The 25,683-nt window shown below is 43.7% G+C and overlaps 1 protein-coding gene across 3 annotated transcripts in view; it reads right to left on the minus strand.

Moving 5' to 3' along the window:
• The window catches only part of fbxl7 (F-box and leucine-rich repeat protein 7), a 61,537-nt gene that overhangs the window by 3,539 nt on the left and 32,315 nt on the right, over window positions 1–25,683 (minus strand). For all 3 annotated transcript variants that reach the window (XR_006661749.1, XM_041895532.1, XM_045224879.1), the window contains one exon: window positions 5,788–6,429. Coding sequence is in view for 2 of the 3 variants with exons in the window: in XM_041895532.1 (XP_041751466.1) it covers window positions 5,788–6,429 (642 nt within the window). In the remaining variant the exon portion in view is untranslated. The remainder of the gene's footprint in view (window positions 1–5,787; window positions 6,430–25,683) is intronic.

Genomic DNA, 25,683 nt, shown 5'->3' on the forward strand with positions numbered 1-25,683 from the left:
AGAGGCTCCTCTGTCCTCCACTCGTTACCTGTATTAATGGCACCTGTTTGAACTTGTTATCAGTATAAAAGACACCTGTCCACAACCTCAAACAGTCACACTCCAAACTCCACTATGGCCAAGACCAAAGAGCTGTCAAAGGACACCAGAAACAAAATTGTAGACCTGCACCAGGCTGGGAAGATATGGTATTATTTATGTATCATTAAGGCAAAAGTAGGGAGAGATCAAAGGTAAAATAATAATATTAGTAATAAACATGATTATGTTTAAATGAATGTATGTGCTCTGTCGCAGGGGCTCTCAAACTGTGGCCCATGGGCTTGTTATAGACACATGGTATGCATTACCGTAGTTCTTTTTTAAGAAGGGGCCTAAGCCACGCAGCCAATAGAATGATAGAATGAGAGGCTTCATATAGAAAAAAGCATTCATGACCTTTTGGAGTGGACATTGTGTGACAGCTGGACGTTGAAAAAGAAGGGTGGGGCAGAACTAAAAAAAGTTAGGAATGTACGCATGTTTTTTCATCTGTGTGTATATAAGAGATCTCTAAGCCAGAGAGAGACAGTTGTTCCATGGGGCAAGCTCGGCTTTGTTTTGCAATAAAGTCTAATTCTTGAATTCACAAGCTCCGGTGTCTTGAGAGATATTTTCGAGTTGATTATCTATTAGTCAAGTATTTCTACCACGACAAAGACTGAATCTGCAATAGGTAAGCAGCTTGGTTTGAAGAAATCAACTGTGGGAGCAATTATTAGGAAATGGAAGACATACAAGACCACTGATAATCTCCCTCGATCTGGGGCTCCACGCAAGATCTCACCCCGTGGGGTCAAAATGATCACAAGAACGGTGAGCAAAAATCCCAGAACCACACGGGGGGACCTAGTGAATGACCTGCAGAGAGCTGGGACTAAAGTAACAAAGCCTACCATCAGTAACACACACGCACGCCAGGGACTCAAATCCTGCAGTGCCAGACGTGTCCCCCTGCTTAAGCCAGTACATGTCCAGGCCCGTCTGAAGTTTGCTAGAGTGCATTTGGATGATCCAGAAGAGGATTGGGAGAATGTCATATGGTCAGATGAAACCAAAATATAACTTTTTGGTAAAAACTCAACTCGTCGTGTTTGGAAGACAAAGAATGCTGAGTTGCATCCAAAGAACACCATACCTACTGTGAAGCATGGGGGTGGAAACATCATGCTTTGGGGCTGTTTTTCTGCAAAGGGACCAGGACGACTGATCTGTGTAAAGGAAAGAATGAATGGGGCCATGTATCGTGAGATTTTGAGTGAAAACCTCCTTCCATCAGCAAGGGCATTGCAGATGAAACGTGGCTGGGTCTTTCAGCATGACAATGATCCCAAACACACCGCCCGGGCAACGAAGGAGTGGCTTCGTAAGAAGCATTTCAAGGTCCTGGAGTGGCCTAGCCAGTCTCCAGATCTCAACCCCATAGAAAATCTTTGGAGGGAGTTGAAAGTCTGTGTTGCCCAGCGACAGCCCCAAAACATCACTGCTCTAGAGGAGATCTGCATGGAGGAATGGGCCAAAATACCAGCAACAGTGTGTGAAAACCTTGTGAAGACTTACAGAAAACGTTTGACCTGTGTCATTGCCAACAAAGGGTATATAACAAAGTATTGAGAAACTTTTGTTATTGACCAAACCAAGATCTCGCGATACATGGCCCCATCCATCCTCCCCTCAATACGGTGCAGTCGTCCTGTCCCCTTTGCAGAAAAGCATCCCCAAAGAATGATGTTTCCACCACCATGCTTCACGGTTGGGATGGTGTTCTTGGGGTTGTACTCATCCTTCTTCTTCCTCCAAACACGGTGAGTGGAGTTTAGACCAAAAAGCTCTATTTTTGTCTCATCAGACCACATGACCTTCTCCCATTCCTCCTCTGGATCATCCAAATGGTCATTGGCAAACTTCAGATGGGCCTGGACATGCGCTAGCTTGAGCAGGGGGACCTTGCGTGCGCTGCAGGATTTTAATCCATGACGGCGTAGTGTGTTACTAATGGTTTTCTTTGAAACTGTGGTCCCAGCTCTCTTCAGGTCATTGACCAGGTCCTGCCATGTAGTTCTGGGCTGATCCCTCACCTTCCTCATGATCATTGATGCCCCACGAGGTGAGATCTTGCATGGAGCCCCAGACCAAGGGTGATTGACCGTCATCTTGAACTCCTTCCATTTTCTAATAATTGCACCAACAGTTGTTGCCTTCTCACCAAGCTGCTTGCCTATTGTCCTGTAGCCCATCCCAGCCTTGTGCAGGTCTACAATTCTATCCCTGATGTCCTTACACAGCTCTCTGGTCTTGGCCATTGTGGAGAGGTTGGAGTCTGTTTGATTGAATGTGTGGACAGGTGTCTTTTATACAGGTAACAAGTTCAAACAGGTGCAGTTAATACAGGTAATGAGTGGAGAACAGGAGGGCTTCTTAAAGAAAAACTAACAGGTCTGTGAGAGACGGAATTCTTACTGGTTGGTAGGTGATTAAATACTTATGTCATGCAATAAAATGCAAATTAATTACTTAAAAATCATACAATGTGATTTTCTGGATTTTTGTTTTAGATTCCGTCTCTCACAGTTGAAGTGTACCTATGATACAAATTACAGACCTCTACATGCTTTGTAAGTAGGAAAACCTGCAAAATCGGCAGTGTGTCAAATACTTGTCCTCCCCACTGTATAACCTACAGTGAGGGAAAAAAGTATTTGATCCCCTGCTGATTTTGTACGTTTGCCCACTGACAAAGAAATGATCAGTCTATAATTTTAATGGGAGGTTTATTTGAACAGTGAGAGACAGAATAACAACAAAAAAATCCTGAAAAACGCATGTCAAAAATGTTATAAATTTATTTGCATTTTAATGAGGGATACTAGGGTTACTATACATGATTCTAACCCATTTTATAAGAGATTCTCCTAAATTGAAATGCTCCAGGCATTTATATATAAACTCCAGTCGTACATTATCAAATGACTTTTCAAAGTCAGCTATGAATAGCAGGCCTGGTTTCCCAGATTTTTCATAGTGTTCTATTGTTTCCAGTTCTTGCCTTATATTATCTCCAATGTATCGTCCATGTAAAAAACCTGTCTGATTAGAATGAATAATGTCCGACAATACCTTTTTAATTATATGCGCTACACATTTTGCTAGAATTTTTGCATCACAACATTGAAGTGTAAGGGGCCTCCAATTTTTTTAATGGACTGGATCTTTATATTTTCCACTTGTATCCTGTTTCAGTAATTATTAAATCAGACCTTCTTCTTGATTGTCTGATAATCTACCATTTACATAGGAGTGGTTAAAACATGCTAATAATGGTCCTCTGAGTATATCAAAAAAGGTTTGGTATACCTCGACTGGTATGCCATCCAACCCTGGAGTTTTCCCCGACTTAAAGTCTTTAATTGCATCCAGAAGTTCCTCCTCTGTAATTTCACCTTAACATGAGTCTTTCTGTGTGGCTGTTAATTTCATATTATCAATAGAAAACAAAATCCCTTCAATTAGCTTCAGTTAGAGGAGATGGAGGCGACTGAAACGAAAACATATGCTTAAAGTACTTTGCTTCCTCCTTCAAAATATCATTTGGTGAATCATGGGTGACTCCGTCATTTGTAACCAGTTTCAGTCAATTCTTTAAGGTAGCATTTCTATGTTGAAGATTAAAAAATAATTTGGTGCATTTTTCCCCATATTCCACCCAGTTTGCTTTATTTTTATAATATATTACACTTGATCTTTCTTGAATAAGTTTCTCCATTTCTTTTTGTTTTCCCTCTAATTTATTCTGAGCCTCTATGTTACAGTTTTTATTGCTATCTATCTGTTCTGTTAGACCTTCTATTTCCTTTGTTAGTGTGGACTCTTTTAACCTAAATTGCTTTTGTTTTCGAGATGAGTACTGTATTATATTGATTTGTTTAACACTTTTTTTGGTTACTACATGATTCCATATGTGTTATGTCATAGTTTTGATGTCTCCACTATTATTCTACAATGTAGAAAATAGTAAAAATAAAGAAAAACCCTTGAATGAATAGGTGTGTCCATACCTTATGAATTGACCACTTTACCCAAAGTTGCTCTGGTTTGTCTTCTTTAGAAGAACAATTCACAAGTTATTTTAATGTATCCCTTCCGTACTGGGAAATTAGTGCAAAGAGGTGGCCTTTCTGCAACCAATGATTTCTGTATGGGAGACTACCTCTCCAAGAGGAGGGTTGGCAGCTTAGACACATTAGTCACCATAATGATTTCTGAATGGGAGACTACCTCTCCAAGAGGAGGGTTGGCAGCTTAGACACCATAATGATTTCTGAATGGGAGACTACCTCTCCAAGAGGAGGGTTGGCAGCTTAGTCACCATAATGATTTCTGAATGGGAGACTACCTCTCCAAGAGGAGGGTTGGCAGCTTAGACACATTAGTCACCATAATGATTTCTGTATGGGAGACTACCTCTCCAAGAGGAGGGTTGGCAGCTTAGACACATTAGTCACCATAATGATTTCTGTATGGGAGACTACCTCTCCAAGAGGAGGGTTGGCACCTTAGACACATTAGTCACCATAATGATTTCTGAATGGGAGACTACCTCTCCAAGAGGAGGGTTGGCAGCTTAGACACATTAGTCACCATAATGATTTCTGTATGGGAGACTACCTCTCCAAGAGGAGGGTTGGCAGCTTAGACACATTAGTCACCATAATGATTTCTGTATGGGAGACTACCTCTCCAAGAGGAGGGTTGGCAGCTTAGACACATTAGTCACCATAATGATTTCTGTATGGGAGACTACCTCTCCAAGAGGAGGGTTGGCAGCTTAGACACATTAGTCACCATAATGATTTCTGTATGGGAGACTACCTCTCCAAGAGGAGGGTTGGCACCTTAGACATTAGTCACCATAATGATTTCTGAATGGGAGACTACCTCTCCAAGAGGAGGGTTGGCAGCTTAGACACATTAGTCACCATAATGATTTCTGAATGGGAGACTACCTCTCCAAGAGGAGGGTTGGCAGCTTAGACACATTAGTCACCATAATGATTTCTGAATGGGAGACTACCTCTCCAAGAGGAGGGTTGGCACCTTAGACACATTAGTCACCATAATGATTTCTGAATGGGAGACTACCTCTCCAAGAGGAGGGTTGGCAGCTTAGACACATTAGTCACCATAATGATTTCTGAATGGGAGACTACCTCTCCAAGAGGAGGGTTGGCAGCTTAGTCACCATAATGATTTCTGAATGGGAGACTACCTCTCCAAGAGGAGGGTTGGCAGCTTAGTCACCATAATGATTTCTGAATGGGAGACTACCTCTCCAAGAGGAGGGTTGGTACCTTAGACACATTAGTCACCATAATGATTTCTGTATGGGAGACTACCTCTCCAAGAGGAGGGTTGGCACCTTAGACACATTAGTCACCATAATGATTTCTGAATGGGAGACTACCTCTCCAAGAGGAGGGTTGGCAGCTTAGACACATTAACCACCATAATATCACAGAGCAGCAGGTTTATGTATTTAGGGCAGGAGGACGGGTAAGTGTACTTTTCTTTCTTGTACTCACATCCACACTAGTTTTTTTTTTTTTACACTGATTCTGCTGACAGCGGGTATTGGCCTACTTGTGATAACTGTGATATGTGGTGTTTTTTTTCCCCTACTAAACTTAGTTGAATATGCTGGCAGTAAGTCTGCTAAATGATTAAAACGTTCACTGTAATGTAGACGTTTACCTGAGACGTCCAGGTGCTCCAGGTTGGGGCAGTGCGACACCACCTCGAACACAGCGTCGTTGGACACGTTATAGCAGCCTGCCACCTCCAGGCAGCGCAGCTCGGGGCAGCACTGGGCCACCGTGTGCAGCCCGCGGTCCGTCAACCTCCGGCACCCGCTCGCCACCAGCGTCTCCAGCATCAGGCACACATTGGGCGTGTCCTGGCAGAGGCGCCGCGTCAGCACCCGCAGCGCCCGGTCGACGTGGAGCACGTCCCCCGTCAGCCGGATGCTCCGCCACAGCCGGGGGTCCCACGCCAGGTTGTACCAGCGGCGGCAGACGCGGGCGCAGCGGCACAGCTGGTTGGTGGGCAGGCGGGCGAAGATGTCCAGGAAGATGTGGTCCGGCAAGAGGTCCATGGGCACCGACGCCCCCTGGTGGTGGTCCCGGGTGGCGCGGCGTCGTGAGTGGGTGGCGCAGAAGAGAGGGGGAGGGGCGACGGCATGCACCATGGCAACTGTCTCAGAGGAGGAGGTGGAGGAGGAGCTGTTGAAGGGGGCCGATGGGGGGAGGAGAGGGGAGAGAGGGTGGAGGTGGGGACGGGGAGGAAGGATGAGGGCAGGGCTTGGGGTGCTCAATGTCCGCATGCTCAGGTCCGAATCTGGGTGGGAGAGAGGGGGAGAAGGAGAGAGAGAGAGAGAGAGAGAGAGAGAGAGAGAGAGAGAGAGAGAGAGAGAGAGAGAGAGAGAGAGAGAGAGAGAGAGAGAGAGAGAGAGTTAATTGTTGCGTCTGTGTGTGTAAACAACATACTGTCAGGTGACCAATAGGAATGACTCTCTTTGTTCTCTGTGGCATAAAAGGCTTCAGAGTGCTCACACTGAGTTGACCTTATAGACAGCAGGGCTGCCTTTAGTAAGAAAAAACATACTGCAACCTACAATTAAACTGAATAATCACCCATAATGCGTAACCACTGACTACTTGAACTACATCGAGGATGGCTACTGTATCCATTGTACCCAGATGACCACTGGCTTACATCCCAGTTCAATGTAAACTTTCAGATGTGCAAAGCAGCACATATTATCTTAAGGGCAGCTGACAGAACCGCAAACCATGAATCAAAAAGAATTCATTTCTACAAACCATGAATCAAAAATAATTCCTTTCTACAAACCATGAATCAAAATGAATTATTTTCTACAAACCATGACTCAAAATGAATTATTTTCTACAAACCATGAATCAAAATGAATTATTTTCTACAAACCATGAATCAAAATGAATTATTTTCTACAAACCATGAATCAAAATGAATTATTTTCTACAAACCATGAATTAAAATGAATTATTTTCTACAAACCATGAATCCAAAAGAATTATTTTCTACATTTCAAATCAATGTTTGGGTATTTTGCACTACAGCAAATTAGGTACAAACTCTGTCTTATGGTTAAAACAGACAAGTCCCATCTATTATGACCGTGGGCCTGAACTCTGCAGCGGTCCTACAACAGTCATGTCTATGCATCTCTGTTACAAGACGTCCTTGAAAGTACTTTTCCCCAATGATCACTTACATAACTCTAATGACTTCAATGATAATGATAAGTTATGTCTAATTTGATTAGGTATAAATTGTTTAAATGGTCGTGGCAAAGTAGTCTGTCTGTCTGTCTGTCTGTCTGTCTGTCTGTCTGTCTGTCTGTCTGTCTGTCTGTCTGTCTGTCTGTCTGTCTGTCTGTCTGTCTGTCTGTCTGTCTGTCTGTCTGTCTGTCTCAAAGAGGTACTATAGTTAAAGCCTGTCTGTCTTCTCTATATGTCACTCAGTATGTCTTTCTAATACATTAACTCAACCAAGTTGTGTTTAAAAAGCACATGGTGTTTTCACTCGCATGGACGTTTTCTACATGTCACATGTTTGGTGGATGTGTTGCTGTAGGTACATGAAATCTGACCACTTGCTATTTTTTTTATATTGGAGTAGGCGATCATCTCTTGCCATTCTCACCATGCCAGGACCAACACACCATAGTGTTCACCAGCCACAAAACAAGTTAAATGCCCATTCATGTGAATATACTATTATAGCCACAGCAATAACAACCCAAATCTTCCCTCTTTTTCATTTGTCATGGAGATTAGTATTCCAGACCCTTCTGAGGTTTATCCCTACACTCTGATGAAGAACACAGGCGCAACGTCTGACAAAATGCCCTCGAAATGTCAAGTTCTCCAGACTGAAACGAACAAAAATGGCCTCGGCAGCAACACCTTTCTTTTTTCATTAGGCCAACAACTAACTTTTTCAATCTTGAATACAGATTGATTCTACCAAATCCAACACCAGATTCGTTGCATAGATTGAATAATAAAACTCAATGAACTGGCATGTCCTTGTCCTTGTCCTTGTCCTTGAACCGGGCCAAGCATTTCCACACCGAAACAAGAAGTGCCGACAACAGCATGCTGTGATACAGTCTTTGAGTTAGTTCAGTAAATGACCCAAAACAACAATGTAACCAAATTGCATCGTTTCAGTCCCTTCATTTTGATCATGAATAGAGGACATAGGGGATGACTGGACAGTTCATTTAGGTGCAATGGACCAGGAGGAAAGTCCATCAAACATTGTGGAGAAAAAACTTGACCAAACACATAAGCTAATGTGCCTTGCAAAAGTATTCATCCCCCATGGCGTTTTCCCTAGTTTGTTGTATTGCAACCTGTAATTTAAATTGATTTTAATTTGGATTTCATGTAATGGGACATACACAAAATAGTCCAAATTGGTGAAGTGAAATGAAAAAAAGAACTTGTTTCAAAAAAATTGAAAAAAAAATAACAGAAAAGTGGTGTGTGCATATGTATTCACCCCCTATGAAGCCCCTAAATAAGATCTGGTGCAAACAATTACCTTTAGAAGTCACATAATTAGTTAAATAAAGTCCACCTGTAAGCAATCTAAGTGTCACATGATCTGTCACATGATCTCAGTATATATACACCTGTTCTGAAAAGCCCCAGAGTCTGCAACACCACTAAGCAAGGGCCACCACCAAGTAAGCGGCACCATGAAGACCGAGGAGCTCTCCAAACAGGTCAGGGACAAAGTTGTGGAGAAGTACAGATCAGGGTTGGGTTATAAAAAAAATATCTGAAAAACCTTGAACATCCCACGGACCACCATTAAATCTATTATTAAAAAATTGAAAGAATATGGCACCACAACAAACCGGCCAAGAGAGGGGCGCCAACCAAAACTCACAGACCAGGCAAGGAGGGCATTTATCAGAGAGGCAACAAAGAGACCAAAGATAACCCTGAAGGAGATGCAAAGCTCCACAGCGGAGATTGGAGTATCTGTCCATAGGACCACTTTAAGCCGTAAACTCCACAGAGCTGGGATTTACGGAAGAGTGGCCAGAAAAAAGCCATTGCTTAAAATAAAAAAATAAGCAAACACGTTTGGTGTTCACCAAAAGGCATGTGGGAGACTTCCCAAACATATGGAAGAAGGTACTCTGGCCAAATGAGACTAAAATTTAGCTTTTTGGCCATCAAGGAAAACGCTATGTCTGGCGCAAACCCAACACCTCTTATCACCCCGAGAACATAATCTCCACAGTGAAGCATGGTGGTGGCAGCATCATGCTGTGGGGATGTTTTTCATAGGCAGGGACTGGGAAACTGGTCAGAATTTGAAGGAATGATGGATGGCGCTAAATACAGGAAATTCTTGAGGGAAACCTGTTTCAGTCTTCCAGAGATTTGAGACTGGGACGGAGGTTCACCTTCCAGCAGGACAAAGCATGCTGCTAAAACAACACTCAAGTGGTTTAAGGGGAAACATTTAAATGTCTTGGAATGGCCTAGTGAAAGCCCAGACCTCAATCCAATTGAGAATCTGTGGTATAACTTCAAGATTGCTGTACACCAGCGGAACCCATCCAACTGGAAGGAGCTGGAGCAGTTTTGCCTTGAAGAATGGGCAAAAATCCCAGTGGCTAGATGTGCCAAGCTTATAGAGACATACCCCAAGAGACTTGCAGCTGTAATTACATGTTCTACTTTGACACAAATATTGTGGAACAAACTCGCCTTTTTAGCAAAAAAGATTCAGTCTATTGTTATGGTCCCAGCCTCGGATTGGGTGTGCACTTGCCATCCCATGTACGAGCCCCCACAAATTCATGAAGTACCGACTGTTAGACTGTGCCTCAATTTACCACAGGTTTTGCTTCCCTGCACGGACATCACAGTATAAGGAGTTTTGAAGTAAATGTTTCTACTATTGAGTTTGTTATGGTCTCATTTGACGCAAGCGTAGCTTATAGGGGCAGCTAAAGACAAGAACAGGACTGGACCTTTTCAAACACAACTGGTTTAAATGCTCAAAAATGAGATTTTGTCTGAGAAAAGGCATTTCCTTTGAGATAATAAAAAACCGATAACCAGTTTAACTGATCTCAAAAGACGTCAGTTGAGAATGCAAAGAATGCCATTTTTGCCAACCAGAAAAGAAGGTGTGGGAGTCCTGCAAACACTCAAGTTAATCTAAGGCTAGTCGACCCTTGTCCCCGTATAGCTAGCTAGTAGCTACACTGTATGATGAAGTTGGCCCTTTCACCGTTCATCATTTTAAACCTCAATAGACAAGTTCTGGATTTGGTTAGAGGGTAAGGTAGCATATATCCTAGATCTGTGCTTGTGAAAAGCATTAACCAGGTGTCAGCCAAGTTGTTGCTTACAGAGAAAAACATATGACACATATGACACATATGACAAAAACATATGACACACAGGACTTCTGAGCTCACTGAAATGTAAGGCCGATTGATCTGTCGACCAACCGTTCTTGCGATCTTGATGATTGACAAAAATAAAGGACAATATCATGCCTGTCACGTGATATATCTACAATATGGCAATTAGAGCACTCAATGAAAATGGAGGAAAGAAATATGGCCTCTTTCATCTCATGAGAGTTTTAACAGTAATTGCTCCAAAATACGAGAAGCACTGAGATTACAAGCTTATCTCACATACTGGACCCATTGTTGCAGTCTGTAAAGAATCTTTCCCCCTTTGAAAGTCGAAAATGAGATGTTTTGAGCGTGGGCCAAGCTACACATACTCGGTGGGCTCCTTGAGTCCCGTCGTGAAGGTGAGTAAGAGGTCAAGCCCGTTGTTTACTTTCAAGAAGTTTCCATGAGGTGTGTGGTCAGCAGAAGTTTCACTCAAAGCATTTGGATGGGTGTAATCATGGGCTATAAAAAAGGGAGTTTCTCCTCTTATATCTTCCAGCAGTCCTTTCCTTTAGGGTCAAGGTTAATTAATCCTTTCATCCCTGAAATGAGGTGAAGAAGTGCGCATTTAGAGAGAATGGACAGAGAATTGGCACGCAGGACATGTCATTCTTACAGACCTAGGACGTAACGCTAACTTGAGACATACTATATAGGAAGTAAAACACTATATTGTTCCCTCTGTTTGGTGCTTTACAAGTTCTGAAAAGGTAGGCCTATACATAATGTGACAATCCCTGTATGTTTTGCATTTCCCCCCTCTCTCACTCACTTCATCTCTCTTTCTTTCTGTTTCTATATCTCTCTCCTCTCTCTCTCTCTGGTGTCTTTTAACAAAATTCAAGGCTACCCTTCTGACATATCTCCAGGTCTGACAGTTGTGTATATTTCACACGTCAATCGTGATCACTTTTCTCGGCGACTCAAAAAAGAAATTCAGAGGCCACTCTTTGCATGATAGCCTATTGAGTTTCACCAGGAATTCCTCATATGTTTTGCATGAAGAGAAACAGACAGTGATGTCACAGGTCATTATTCACTTGTAGCGACACAGAGGCTTGAGCCATTGGTTTCTATGGTAACCTGATTCACCACAGCACCCTGGCTAACAGGCTAGTAGGAGACAGGAGACTCACCACAGCACCCTGGCTAACAGGCTAGTAGGAGACAGGACACTCACCACAGCACCCTGGCTAACAGGCTAGTAGGAGACAGGAGACTCACCACAGCACCCTGGCTAACAGGCTAGTAGGAGACAGGAGACTCACCACAGCTCCCTGGCTAACAGGCTAGTAGGAGACAGGACACTCACCACAGCACCCTGGCTAACAGGCTAGTAGGAGACAGGAGACTCACCACAGCTCCCTGGCTAACAGGCTAGTAGGAGACAGGAGACTCACCACAGCACCCTGGCTAACAGGCTAGTAGGGGACAGGAGACTCACCACAGCACCCTGGCTAACAGGCTAGTAGGAGACAGGAGACTCACCACAGCTCCCTGGCTAACAGGCTAGTAGGAGACAGGAGACCACCACAGCACCCTGGCTAACAGGCTAGTAGGGACAGGAGACTCACCACAGCACCCTGGCTAACAGGCTAGTAGGAGACAGGAGACTCACCACAGCTCCCTGGCTAACAGGCTAGTAGGAGACAGGAGACTCACCACAGCACCCTTGCTAACAGGCTAGTAGGAGACAGGAGACTCACCACAGCACCCTGGCTAACAGGCTAGTAGGGGACAGGAGACTCACCACAGCACCCTGGCTAACAGGCTAGTAGGAGACAGGAGACTCACCACAGCTCCCTGGCTAACAGGGTGAAGAGGGGGATGAAAGAAGGAAAAAAGATGCCTGTATCCTAGAAACATACTGTTCTCATGAGAAACAAATTCACTGTTTGGTGGTGTCACAACGGAAAAACAAGTGCTTGGAGGGAAATTACTCCGTCTCATCTGATTTCTATTCTTTCATCCTGTTCTCAACACGCAATTGCCCCGCCTTCAGCTTTTCCTCATTTTTAAAAAAGTAAACTAAGCATCGTTTATTTTATATATATATATATATAATCTTATTTTGGTTTTAAGACAATACACAAATATCCATGTACAAAGACAACAAACAACTTAACATTCTTCAGACATAGACCCACTAGACCAGGGGTGTCCAACTCATTCCACGGAGGGCCTAGTGTCTGCAGGTTTTGGTTTTTTCCTTTCAATTAAGATACCCATCCTGTTCATACCCATCCTATTCATACCCATCCTGTTCATACCCACCCTGTTCATACCCATCCTGTTCATACCCATCCTATTACTATTCATACCCATCCTGTTCATACCCATCCTATTACTATTCATACCCACCCTGTTCATACCCATCCTGTTCATACCCATCCTGTTCATACCCATCCTGTTCATACCCATCCTGTTCATACCCACCCTGTTCATACCCATCCTGTTCATACCCACCTTGTTCATACCCATCCTGTTCATACCCACCCTGTTCATACCCATCCTGTTCATACCCACCCTGTTCATACCCACCCTGTTCATACCCACCCTGTTCATACCCATCCTGTTCATACCCATCCTATTACTATTCATACCCATCCTGTTCATACCCACCCTGTTCATACCCACCCTGTTCATACCCACCCTGTTCATACCCACCCTGTTCATACCCACCCTGTTCATACCCACCCTGTTCATACCCACCCTGTTCATACCCATCCCTGTTCATACCCATCCTGTTCATACCCACCTGTTCATCCCACCCTGTTCATACCCATCCTGTTCATACCCATCCTGTTCATACCCACCCTGTTCATACCCATCCTGTTCATACCCACCCTGTTCATACCCATCCTGTTCATACCCACCCTGTTCATACCCACCCTGTTCATACCCATCCTGTTCATACCCATCCTATTACTATTCATACCCATCCTGTTCATACCCACCCTGTTCATACCCATCCTGTTCATACCCATCCTGTTCATTCCCACCCTGTTCATACCCATCCTGTTCATACCCATCCTGTTCATACCCACCCTGTTCATACCCATCCTGTTCATACCCACCCTGTTCATACCCATCCTGTTCATACCCACCCTGTTCATACCCATCCTGTTCATACCCATCCTGTTCATTCCCACCCTGTTCATACCCATCCTGTTCATACCCATCCTGTTCATACCCACCCTGTTCATACCCACCCTGTTCATACCCATCCTGTTCATACCCATCCTGTTCATACCCACCCTGTTCATACCCACCCTGTTCATACCCATCCTGTTCATACCCATCCTATTACTATTCATACCCACCCTGTTCATACCCACCCTGTTCATACCCACCCTGTTCATACCCACCCTGTACATACCCATCCTGTTCATACCCATCCTGTTCATTCCCACCCTGTTCATACCCACCCTGTTCATACCCACCCTGTTCATACCCATCCTGTTCATACCCATCCTGTTCATACCCATCCTGTTCATACCCATCCTGTTCATACCCACCCTGTTCATACCCACGCTGTTTCATACCCCACCCTGTTCATACCCACCCTGTTCATACCCATCCTGTTCATACCCATCCTATTACTATTCATACCCACCCTGTTCATACCCACCCTGTTCATACCCACCCTGTTCATACCCACCCTGTTCATACCCACCCTGTTCATACCCATCCTGTTCATACCCATCCTGTTCATACCCACCCTGTTCATACCCACCCTGTTCATACCCATCCTGTTCATACCCACCCTGTTCATACCCATCCTGTTCATACCCATCCTGTTCATTCCCACCCTGTTCATACCCATCCTGTTCATACCCACCCTGTTCATACCCATCCTGTTCATTCCCACCCTGTTCATACCCATCCTGTTCATACCCATCCTGTTCATACCCACCCTGTTCATACCCATCCTGTTCATACCCATCCTGTTCATACCCACCCTGTTCATACCCACCCTGTTCATACCCACCCTGTTCATACCCATCCTGTTCATACCCATCCTGTTCATACCCATCCTGTTCATACCCATCCTGTTCATACCCATCCTGTTCCATCTCACAATAACATCCCTTCCCATTTGTCATATTTTGGACATCTCCAGCTTGTAACACTTTATGCCACATGGCTTCAAATTGCACTCATTTTGTTTCTCTCTCTCTAGCCCACATTTTTTCAATATTTAAATAATAATGCATTTCATTCACCCACTGTCTTCCAGTTTTTAAGTATTTATTTTTATTTTTATGATTGACGAGAAAAGTATGGTCCAACCCATTGGGTATCTCATCGCACCTTCATATGCCATGTATTGAAATATGCAGATAGATGTATTAAAAGTAAAACGTACATTGTAAAACATCTGACAGCCAGCTTTCTAACTTCAACCCATAACTTTTGGACTTTATAGCACTCCCAGAAGGCATGAATCATTTTGAGTCATTGTTAGTTTTACATTTAAGACATGACTCTGCCGTTGTGCTGTAGAATTTGTTATTTTGTCTCTTGTATAATACATTTTGTACATTAGTTTATACTGGATTAAGCGTTCGATCCATTAGGGAGAGTGAACCAGGGCAAGAGGGAATGCACTCAAGGCAGCAAGTTGATGAATTGGAACTCAGCCTGTGTCTATGACTACAGTGTTTTCCGATCAGTCCCTATGGCTTCTTCGCTGATGGCCTTTCCTTACACACACACACACACACACACACACACACACACACACACACACACACACACACACACACACACACACACACACACACACACAGACACACACACACACACACACACACACACACACACGCACACACACACACACACACACACACACACACACACACACACACACACACACACACACACACACACACACACACACACACACACACACACACACACACACACACACACACACACACACACACACACACACACACACACACACACACACACACAGAGAGAGAGAGAGCCCTGCAAGAAGAACCCCGAGAGCCGGCCTGCCTCGCATGAGAAGCACAAAAGGCATTTTAATTAGAGCAAGGTGCCCCGCTGGCGGCCACACAGCAAATGGCAGCAGCCCGGCAGGCTCGCTAGTAGCAAGACACAGGGCCTGCCATTTAGCCGCTAGTAGCAAGACACAGGGCCTGCCATTTAGCCGCTAGTAGCAAGACACAGGGCCTGCCAGCTAGCCGCTAGTAGCAAGACACAGGGCCTGCCATTTAGCTGCTAGTAGCAAGACACAGGGCCTGTCAGCTAGCCGCTAGTAGCAAGACACAGGGCCTGCCAGCTAGCCGCTAGTAGCAAGACACAGGGCCTGTCAGCTAGCTGCTAGTAGCAAGACACAGGGCCTGCCATTTAGCTGCTAGTAGCAAGACACAGGGCCTGCCATTTAGCTGCTAGTAGCAAGACACAGGGCCTGCCAGCTAGCCGCTAGTAGCAAGACACAGGGCCTGTCAGCTAGCCGCTAGTAGCAAGACACAGGGCCTGTCAGCTAGCCGCTAGTAGCAAGACACAGGACCTGCCAGCTAGCCGCTAGTAGCAAGACACAGGACCTGTCAGCTAGCCGCTAGTAGCAAGACACAGGGCCTGTCAGCTAGCCGCTAGTAGCAAGACACAGGGCCTGTCAGCTAGCTGCTAGTAGCAAGACACAGGGCCTGCCAGCTAGCTGCTAGTAGCAAGACACAGGGCCTGTCAGCTAGCTGCTAGTAGCAAGACACAGGGCCTGCCAGCTAGCTGCTAGTAGCAAGACACAGGGCCTGTCAGCTAGCCGCTAGTAGCAAGACACAGGGCCTGCCAGCTAGCTGCTAGTTTGTCTGGGAGAGGGGGGTGGGAGAAAGGGAAGAGGGAAGCGGGATGGATGGATGGATGGATGAGAAGAGAAAGAGGAAGGGGGATGGATGGATGGATGAGAAGAGAAGAGAAGAGGGAAGGAGATGGATGGATGGATGGATGGATGGATGGATGAGAAGAGGGAAGGGAGATGGATGGATGGATGGATTAATGAGAAGAGGGAAGGGGGATGGATGGATGAGCGCAACAGGACAAAGCGAAAAGCCATCCGAGGAGTCTGGGTCTGTGGGCAAGAGTAGTCGGAGGAACTACGTCACTGCCTATCTCACTACTTTATCCGCTTGAATAAAATACAAAATAGTAGCTAGCAATACGAGTGCATTTTGACATCAACTACCTTAACTAAAACCACTGCAAAAGGTTGCGCCTGCAAACGTTGATTTTGAATCATAACGTTCTGGCATGTCTGCCTCGTGATTTGTTGGTAGAGACCTCGGAATATTCACTTTTGTCAATTGACGGTCATTAAATGCAATGTTTGAAAGCAAGTTTTTTTTTTCATACCCTTTTAAAAAACATGCCCTTGTCTGACTGAGTGAGTATGGTGGGTCTGGAGCAGCCAAAACTTCAGGTGGGTCACATAGTGAAAATACTATTTTAGCCTCACACCTTTTAGTTGTTTTCATACGATTGTTATCTTTCTTTTGTTGCTCCTCTCATATACCTGCAGGTTGACAAGGCGCTTGGAGTGGGCTACTGAATGAAAACCCATATGAATCTGCCTCGATCAACAAGGCAGCTGCTCCCAAATCCTCTCTTTCACTCCCTCTCCTATTTCTTACACTCCTTAGCCCTGCTGGAGGATACATCCTACTCCCCCCCCGTCCTTGAGGAAATTGATATTTGTGTGCTGACCTGTATGTGATGGTTCCACCTACAGCTGCAAAGCAAAGTACAGAAAACGTCCCAGATTTTTCAGAAATCCCAGGTTGGAGGATTCCCAGAATCAGAAGGGAATAGATGGGGAGGTCCCATCTAATCCTCTACCCTGGACTTCTGAAGAACCCAGGAGCACCCTAACGTTTTCATCAATCTCAGTTGTCTATTGAAAGAAACCATTGGCCTGAGGTGAGTTAGGTAAACTTCATGAAGTGGAATGGCAAAGGCCCATTAGACCATGGGAAAGTGTGAGACTAGGTATCCACATGATGAGGTACATTTTTAAGTGAACTATCCCTTTAAAGGGGTTGGATATTTTGTATGTATTTTTATTTATATTTATTATTATTATTTTACCCCTTTTTCTCCCCCATTTCGTGGTATCCAATTGGTAGTTACAGTCTTGTCCCATTGCTGCAACTCCCATACAGACTCAGGAGAGGCGAAGGTCGAGAGCCGTGCGTCCTCCGAAACACGACCCAAACCGAGCCGTACTGCTTCTTGACCCGGAAACACCGTACACCTTTCACTTAACCCGGAAAACTGGCGACAGTGTACTGCGCCCAGCCCGCAGTACACAGTCCCTAGTGCGCGATGGGACAAGAACCCTCCCCTAATCTGGACGACGCTGGGCCAATTGTGCGCCGCCCCATGGGTCTCCCGGTCGCGGCCGGCTGCGACGGAGCCTGGACTCGAACCAGGATCTCTAGTGGCACAGCTAGCACTGCGATGCAGTGCCTTAGACCACGGCGCCACTCGGGAGACCCTAAGGGGTCGGTTCTTATTAACTCATCCTGTTCTGACTAACCCCTAACCCTTTCTTCCTACAGAGGCATGGGGTTCTTCATGAAATCCCAAAAACATCATAAAATAAAAATATTCAAACATCTGGTCTGAAAAACACAGAAAAGAGAAACACTTCAAATCTCTTTCTCTTTTCTCTCCACACCCTTTGAATGTTGGAGCCTTGCTAGCGGTAAAGCAGAGAGGATCTGGAGAAGTGTTCTGAGACGCTGTGCGTTAGGGGAGAGCCTCCACTCCAACACAAACAGACCCGACAGGCTGAACAAAGCTAGAACCAGCCTGTACACTCACTGGCTTCGACATTAGTGGAAATTAGATGTCTGAAAGAAGAGAAGAAGATACATATGTTTGTTGTTTTTCCCTCTCTGAAAGCGTGCAGTTCTAATAAACCCATTTTAATTAACTGGAATGGAAAAATACTGAAGAAATTGTCCAGAACAGTATAAAAATAACTGTAGTCCATTTCAAAATGGTTCCAAGAACAAAAAGAGTGTACTGCTGAGTGACTAATGTGTCCTCTTTCACAGAAGTATTGCCAGCTGTCTCCTAATTCAAAACAAATATTGGTACTACTAAGCTATAGGGATTTTTTTTTTAAAGAAAGTCATACCAAGGATCATTTTTCTATTTGATTTAGAATTTTAAGACCCTTTATAATATGATTTTAAAAATGGCATTTGGCCTTACTGCTATTAGCCCATACAAACACATTGAATAACTGATTAACTACATGGAACAACAGATAGTCCCCCCCAAAAAAAAAAATCTAAAGGAAGTTTGTTCTGAAGTGTCTGTCCTATATCTGAGATATAAGAAAGATCAGGAAATATTTGAATTTTTTTTTGACATGTACTGTATTTAACCCTTTATTTTTGTCACTAAACAGTCTCCATATATACTTCCATACATTCTTTCGACTGGTACCGGGGGAACCTTCAGACGAGTCTTGTGAGGCCTGTGGGCGTCCTAGACCAAAACATGTACATGTTCGTGAGAGTCTCACCTTTACACAGAGGGGTCATATTAGTGTGTAGCCCCAAACTCTTCAGAAGCTACAGACAGAAGTTGGCAGATTGTCTGTACAGACGAGTCCCATGACGCTTGTGGGGGTCGTAGAGCAAAACGGAGACCACCACGGTGTTCGTGAGAGTCTCATCCTTCCACGGAGAAGACCAATTTTCAGAATGTCTCACGATCTGACCAACACCGCTCTACTATCTCTGTCCCCTTTCACCGCAGATGCGGAAGTGTTACATCGGTGGACGCGACGGATTGAGACCAGACATCTCTAGCTTAAACCGACAGATTTGTATGGGGATTTATTTATGATGTTAATTAGATTCCGACAGGGGGGTGCGGACATCAACCGTAGGTTTTTTTGTTTGTTAGTTTTTTAGGATGAATGCACTAACTGTATGCCTCTCTGGATAAGATAGTCTGCTAAATGACTACAATGTAAATGTACCACCTTGGCACAACTGTAGATCTGAGAGGAGCGGATATGTGGATAGCCATAAGCAATACGGTTAGTATTCCATCTATGGTAGAGGGAACCCTAACCCTATCAGAGGGAGAGTTGGAGCCACTCCCATGTTATTTACATTATCCAGTCCAGAGATGGAGGGTGGAGTGGATGTTACATTATCCAGTCCAGAGATGGAAGGGTGGAGTGGATGTTACATTATCCAGTCCAGAGATGGAAGGGTGGAGTGGATGTTACATTATCCAGTCCAGAGATGGAAGGGTGGAGTGGATGTTACATTATCCAGTCCAGAGATGGAAGGGTGGAGTGGATTTTACATTATCCAGTCCAGAGATGGAAGGGTGGAGTGGATGTTACATTATCTAGTCCAGAGATGGAAGGGTGGAGTGGATGTTACATTATCCAGTCCAGAGATGGAAGGGTGGAGTGGATGTTACATTATCCAGTCCAGAGATGGAAGGGGTGGAGTGGATGTTACATTATCCAGTCCAGAGATGGAAGGGTGGAGTGGATGTTACATTATCCAGTCCAGAGATGGAAGGGTGGAGTGGATGTTACATTATCCAGTCCAGAGATGGAAGGGTGGAGTGGATGTTACATTATCCAGTCTAGAGGTGGAAGGGTGGAGTGGATGTTACATTATCCAGTCTAGAGGTGGAAGGGTGGAGTGGATGTTACATTATCCAGTCCAGAGATGGAAGGGTGGAGTGGATGTTACATTATCCAGTCCAGAGATGTAGGGTGGAGTGGATGTTACATTATCCAGTCCAGAGATGGAGGGTGGAGTGGATGTTACATTATCCAGTCCAGAGATGGAAGGGTGGAGTGGATGTTACATTATCCAGTCCAGAGATGGAAGGGTGGAGTGGATGTTACATTATCCAGTCCAGAGATGGAAGGGTGGAGTGGATGTTACATTATCCAGTCCAGAGATGTAGGGTGGAGTGGATGCTACATTATCCAGTCCAGAGATGGAAGGGTGGAGTGGATGTTACATTATCCAGTCCAGAGATGGAAGGGTGGAGTGGATGTTACATTATCCAGTCCAGAGATGGAAGGGTGGAGTGGATGTTACATTATCCAGTCTAGAGATGTAGGGTGGAGTGGATGCTCACAGCGGGTGGCTGAGCAGGGTGGAGTGGATGCTCACAGCGGATGGCTGAGCAGCTTGGAGCCAAAAGCCCATTGTTCTACAACACAAACTTAAAGTAGACTAAAATCTCTACAATGGAAGAAAAGGTCTAATCTGCAGCCCAGTGAACACAACACACATCTCAATGGAAACATGTTTAGCCCCAGACCAAGGCTCCAGCAGTGACTAGGGTCTGTTTTTACACTGTAACACATTGGAGGGCGCAGGAATCCCCTTTGAGTTGACAATACAGTTTAAAGGCCAATTCCGAGTCCCCTTCCGCAGAGCCACAATAATCCCGCGGACCACTGTGACATACTGTCTCTACGCGCCACTGTCCACAGTTCCTCCCCGTCCCCCATGTGTGTGCTTTGCCCTGATAGTCCCCACACACACCAAAGAACACCAGAGACCGCCCATGTCTCTCAGCAATTACTGCAGTAGGATTTATGGCTGAAGACATGCTACTTTATGCACCAGCAGTAAACCACCATGGTCATGTGAATTGAAATCATACAGTATATCTGAAAATGCCAGAGTTTCACATTTTGTCTAAAAAGGGCCATTCTGACTCTCTTCTCTCTTGGTCACACACACACACACACACACACACACACACACACACACACACACACACACACACACACACACACACACACAGACAGACAGACAGACGGACACATATCCTTTAAACTGATGTAAAAGTCCCAATCAAAAGCCTGTAATTCTAGGGGTTTTACAGTACATTGGAGTAAAAGGCTGCTGATGTTGTCCATGTAACGTCAAAATGACACTAGATATGCAGTTCAGGAACATACATCACTGCTCAATGAAAAGTGGCTCCGGTAAAAGTGGTCAACACAGTGCCGCTAACCCCAAACTCCAGAATAGTAGGGCAGTTGACCAATACTAAAGCTGCTGCCTGTAAATAAAAACAGAAGCTTGAAATGAGTAAATTGCACCCAAAACACCATAGAGTGTGGGGGTGTAAATATATATATTTTTTAGCAATAATAGCTCTTGGATTTCTTACAAATGCCTTATTTCACGTGTGGCCAAAATTGGTTGCAATGACGTCATTATGATTTTGTTGTGGAAGGACAATTTTAGATGTATTTTTTTAGCAACTAGAAAACGTTTTCTTTGATTGGTTACCTGATGTCTCTACAACCAGAAAACCAGTACACAACTGGATTACGTCATAATCACGCCCTGATGTTGTCCTCACCTTGATGATAATGTTTGTTGAAAAATATGTTAGTTCAATGATGTTTCTTAAGAAAAATATGTTAGTTCAATGATGTGTATTAAGAAAAACATGTTAATTAAATTATGTTTACTAATAAAAATTTTAGTTCAATTATGTTTATTAAGAAAAGGATGTTAGTTAAATCATTATTACAAAAATATGTTAGTTCAATTATGTTTATTAAGAAAAAGATGTTAGTTCAATGTTACTAAACGTTACGCTGACGTAGATAGAGTATACTGTAGGCCTTTCATTCCATACTTAACTGTCTTAGGTACAGCAAATGTTACGTCCAAAGAACTATGACGAGATAGCCATGTACGGCATCGACAGCACCTGATAATATTAAGAGTCAGATTTTAATGCCAGCTCCCGATATACAGTAGCAACAATCCAATAGACACTGTTTATTTAGCCCTCGTCACCAAGGAAACACATCCTCCATTTTGACCTCGCATTACTAGTCGCCATCTAGCTGATCAACAACACATTGTGCTCACAGGAAAGCACTTTAAAATAATCAGTATAATTGCAATGAACGGCTGACACTATGGTGTGTGTGTGTGTGTGTGTGTGTGTGTGTGTGTGTGTGTGTGTGTGTGTGTGTGTGTGTGTGTGTGTGTGTGTGTTTGTGTGTGTGAGAGAGAGAGAGCGAGAGAGGATTAATTCCCAAATTGAAAAAAATAATACTGATAATACAAAACATAATATTTCCATTGTAAATCTTACTTGAACCATAAATATTTCTCCATCAATTCTACTTGATAGGTGAATTTTTTTTACATATGACACCATAATGATGTGATTAACAGCACTAGTTGATGCTGTGCGCTTCTCCCATCACTGTCACCTATTTGCCAAAGTGAGATTAACAGCCCCTCGACTTTAGTACAAATCCACAAATCATGTTGTTAAGCTTAGCCTGGCTATTGTCTTAGCTAGGCTAAAGCTGCTATAGTCACTGAAAAAAAATAAAAATAAAAGTATTTTCTTACTAGCACTAACTTTGCTGATAACTACTTTGAGGGAAAATGTACTTGCTACGACCGTGATATGTGGTTGTCTCACCTAGCTATTTTTAGATTGATGCAATTGTAAGTCACTCTGGATAAGAGCGTCTGCTAAATGACTAAAATGTAAATGTAAAAAAAATGTCGATTTCAATGGCTTCCAAAGGGTGTGTTGGTTTTAGTCAGTGTGGCTTTAGTCTTCGACTCTATTCAAAGCCAAAAGGTAGAAGGCCACAGACCACAGAGTTTTCCACCCAGAAATTCACCAAGATTGATTTGCTCTTCTAAGACAGTGGGTCTAGATTGTCCCAAAAAATGTATGCTGTACAATTCACATCTCCATAACTCAACAGCTTACAATGAAATATATATATATTGTAACGCTAATTGTTCAAATACAAAATACACAATTTGCTCTGCTATTCCATGGGCAAAATGATTATTTCAGTTTCAGGAATGAAGTGTCCATTATTCCCTAGGAAGTAAAGAAAGATGTGTCCAAAGGATATTTTCTCAAAATGAAAAAGAAACAATTTTCTTGAACAACAGGCCTCTTTTCGTTCAGTTAGCCTTGCTCAACAACATGGTTACCACTCAGACGTGCACCCTTGTCACAGTATTGAGCAGTGCTGTGGGCTGCACCCACCGTGCTTGGAAAGGACAATGGGAAAAGCCAGGAAACAAGCCAGCACAGTCCAGCTCGACAGTGTAAAACGTGCACAACAGCATGGCCATGTATGTGTTCAGATTAAAACCTAGATTCTTTTAAAAAATTTTGCATGACAAAACCTGTGAACCGAAGTAACTCTGCTTGGAATGTTCTGTTGGACGAACAACTTGTCTAGGGAGTGGTCCCAACACAAACACATGCATGACATTTTCCCCTCCAAAAACAAGTTCACCCTCTTCTGGTCAGCAGCCTTGTTATGACAGATTTAGGGCATATGAAATACTGTCATCATGACATTCTGTTTACGATGGACCTCACAGTCAGGGGGTGCACATATCTTTGGGGGGGGCAAAAAAAAAAGACAAATAAAAACAATACCCAAAAAAACACATTCCTACAACTGCGGTCATAGACTCCTTTTATTAATTACTTACATAAAAGCAATAGATGGCCACATCTTAATGGCAAATTAAATGACTGAAATAAATAACCTTTAGTCTCAAACAAATGTCATATTTCATCTATAATAACTCTATAGTCATGTAGCACAGATCTGTTAAATGTATTGCTTTGCTTAACCCTTTAGACTGGAGGAAATGGGCCTAGATGGATAACCCTTTAGACTGGTGGAAATGGACCTACATGGATAACCCTTTAGACTGGTGGAAATGGGCCTAGATGGATAACCCTTTCGACTGGTGGAAATGGGCCTACAGGTGCAGCTCAATAAATTAGAATATTGTGGAAAAGTTAAGTAATTTCAATAATTAAATTGACAAAGTGAAACTCATATATATCGTGGATTAATTACACAAAAAGTGAAATAGTTCAAGCCTGTATTTGTTTTAATCTTGATGATTAAGGCTTACAGCTCATGAAAACCCCAAAATCAGTATCAGAACATTAGAATATGACATAAGACCAAATCAAATCAAATTTGATTGGCCACATGCACCGAATACAACAGGTGCAGACATTACAGTGAAATGCTTGCTTACAGCCCTTAACCAACAGTGCATTTATTTTTAATAAAAAAAAGTAAAATAAAACAACAACAAAAAAAGTGTTGAGAAAAAAAAGAGCAGAAGTAAAATAAAATAACAGTAGGGAGGCTATATACAGTGGGGAAAAAAAGTATTTAGTCAGCCACCAATTGTGCAAGTTCTCCCACTTAAAAAGATGAGAGAGGCCTGTAAATTTCATCATAGGTACACGTCAACTATGACAGACAAAATGAGAAACAAAAATCCAGAAAATCACATTGTAGGATTTTTAATGAATTTATTTGCAAATTATGGTGGAAAATAAGTATTTGGTCACCTACAAACAAGCAAGATTTCTGGCTCTCACAGACCTGTAGCTTCTTCTTTAAGAGGCTCCTCTGTCCTCCACTCGTTACCTGTATTAATGGCACCTGTTTGAACTTGTTATCAGTATAAAAGACACCTGTCCACAACCTCAAACAGTCACACTCCAAACTCCACTATGGCCAAGACCAAAGAGCTGTCAAAGGACACCAGAAACAAAATTGTAGACCTGCACCAGGCTGGGAAGACTGAATCTGCAATAGGTAAGCAGCTTGATTTGAAGAAATCAACTGTGGGAGCAATTATTAGGAAATGGAAGACATACAAGACCACTGATAATCTCCCTCGATCTGGGGCTCCATGCAAGATCTCACCCCGTGGGGTCAAAATGATCACAAGAACGGTGAGCAAAAATCCCAGAACCACACGGGGGGACCTAGTGAATGACCTGCAGAGAGCTGGGACCAAAGTAACAAAGCCTACCATCAGTAACACACTACGCACGAGGGACTCAAATCCTGCAGTGCAAGACGTGTCCCCCTGCTAAAGCCAGTACATGTCCAGGCCCGTCTGAAGTTTGCTAGAGTGCATTTGGATGATCCAGAAGAGGCTTGGGAGAATGTCATATGGTCAGATGAAACCAAAATATAACTTTTTTGGTAAAAAACTCAACTCAGTCGTGTTTGGAGGACAAAGAAT

This window comes from Coregonus clupeaformis, chromosome 14 (assembly GCF_020615455.1).
Source record: "Coregonus clupeaformis isolate EN_2021a chromosome 14, ASM2061545v1, whole genome shotgun sequence".
NCBI lineage: Eukaryota > Metazoa > Chordata > Actinopteri > Salmoniformes > Salmonidae > Coregonus > Coregonus clupeaformis.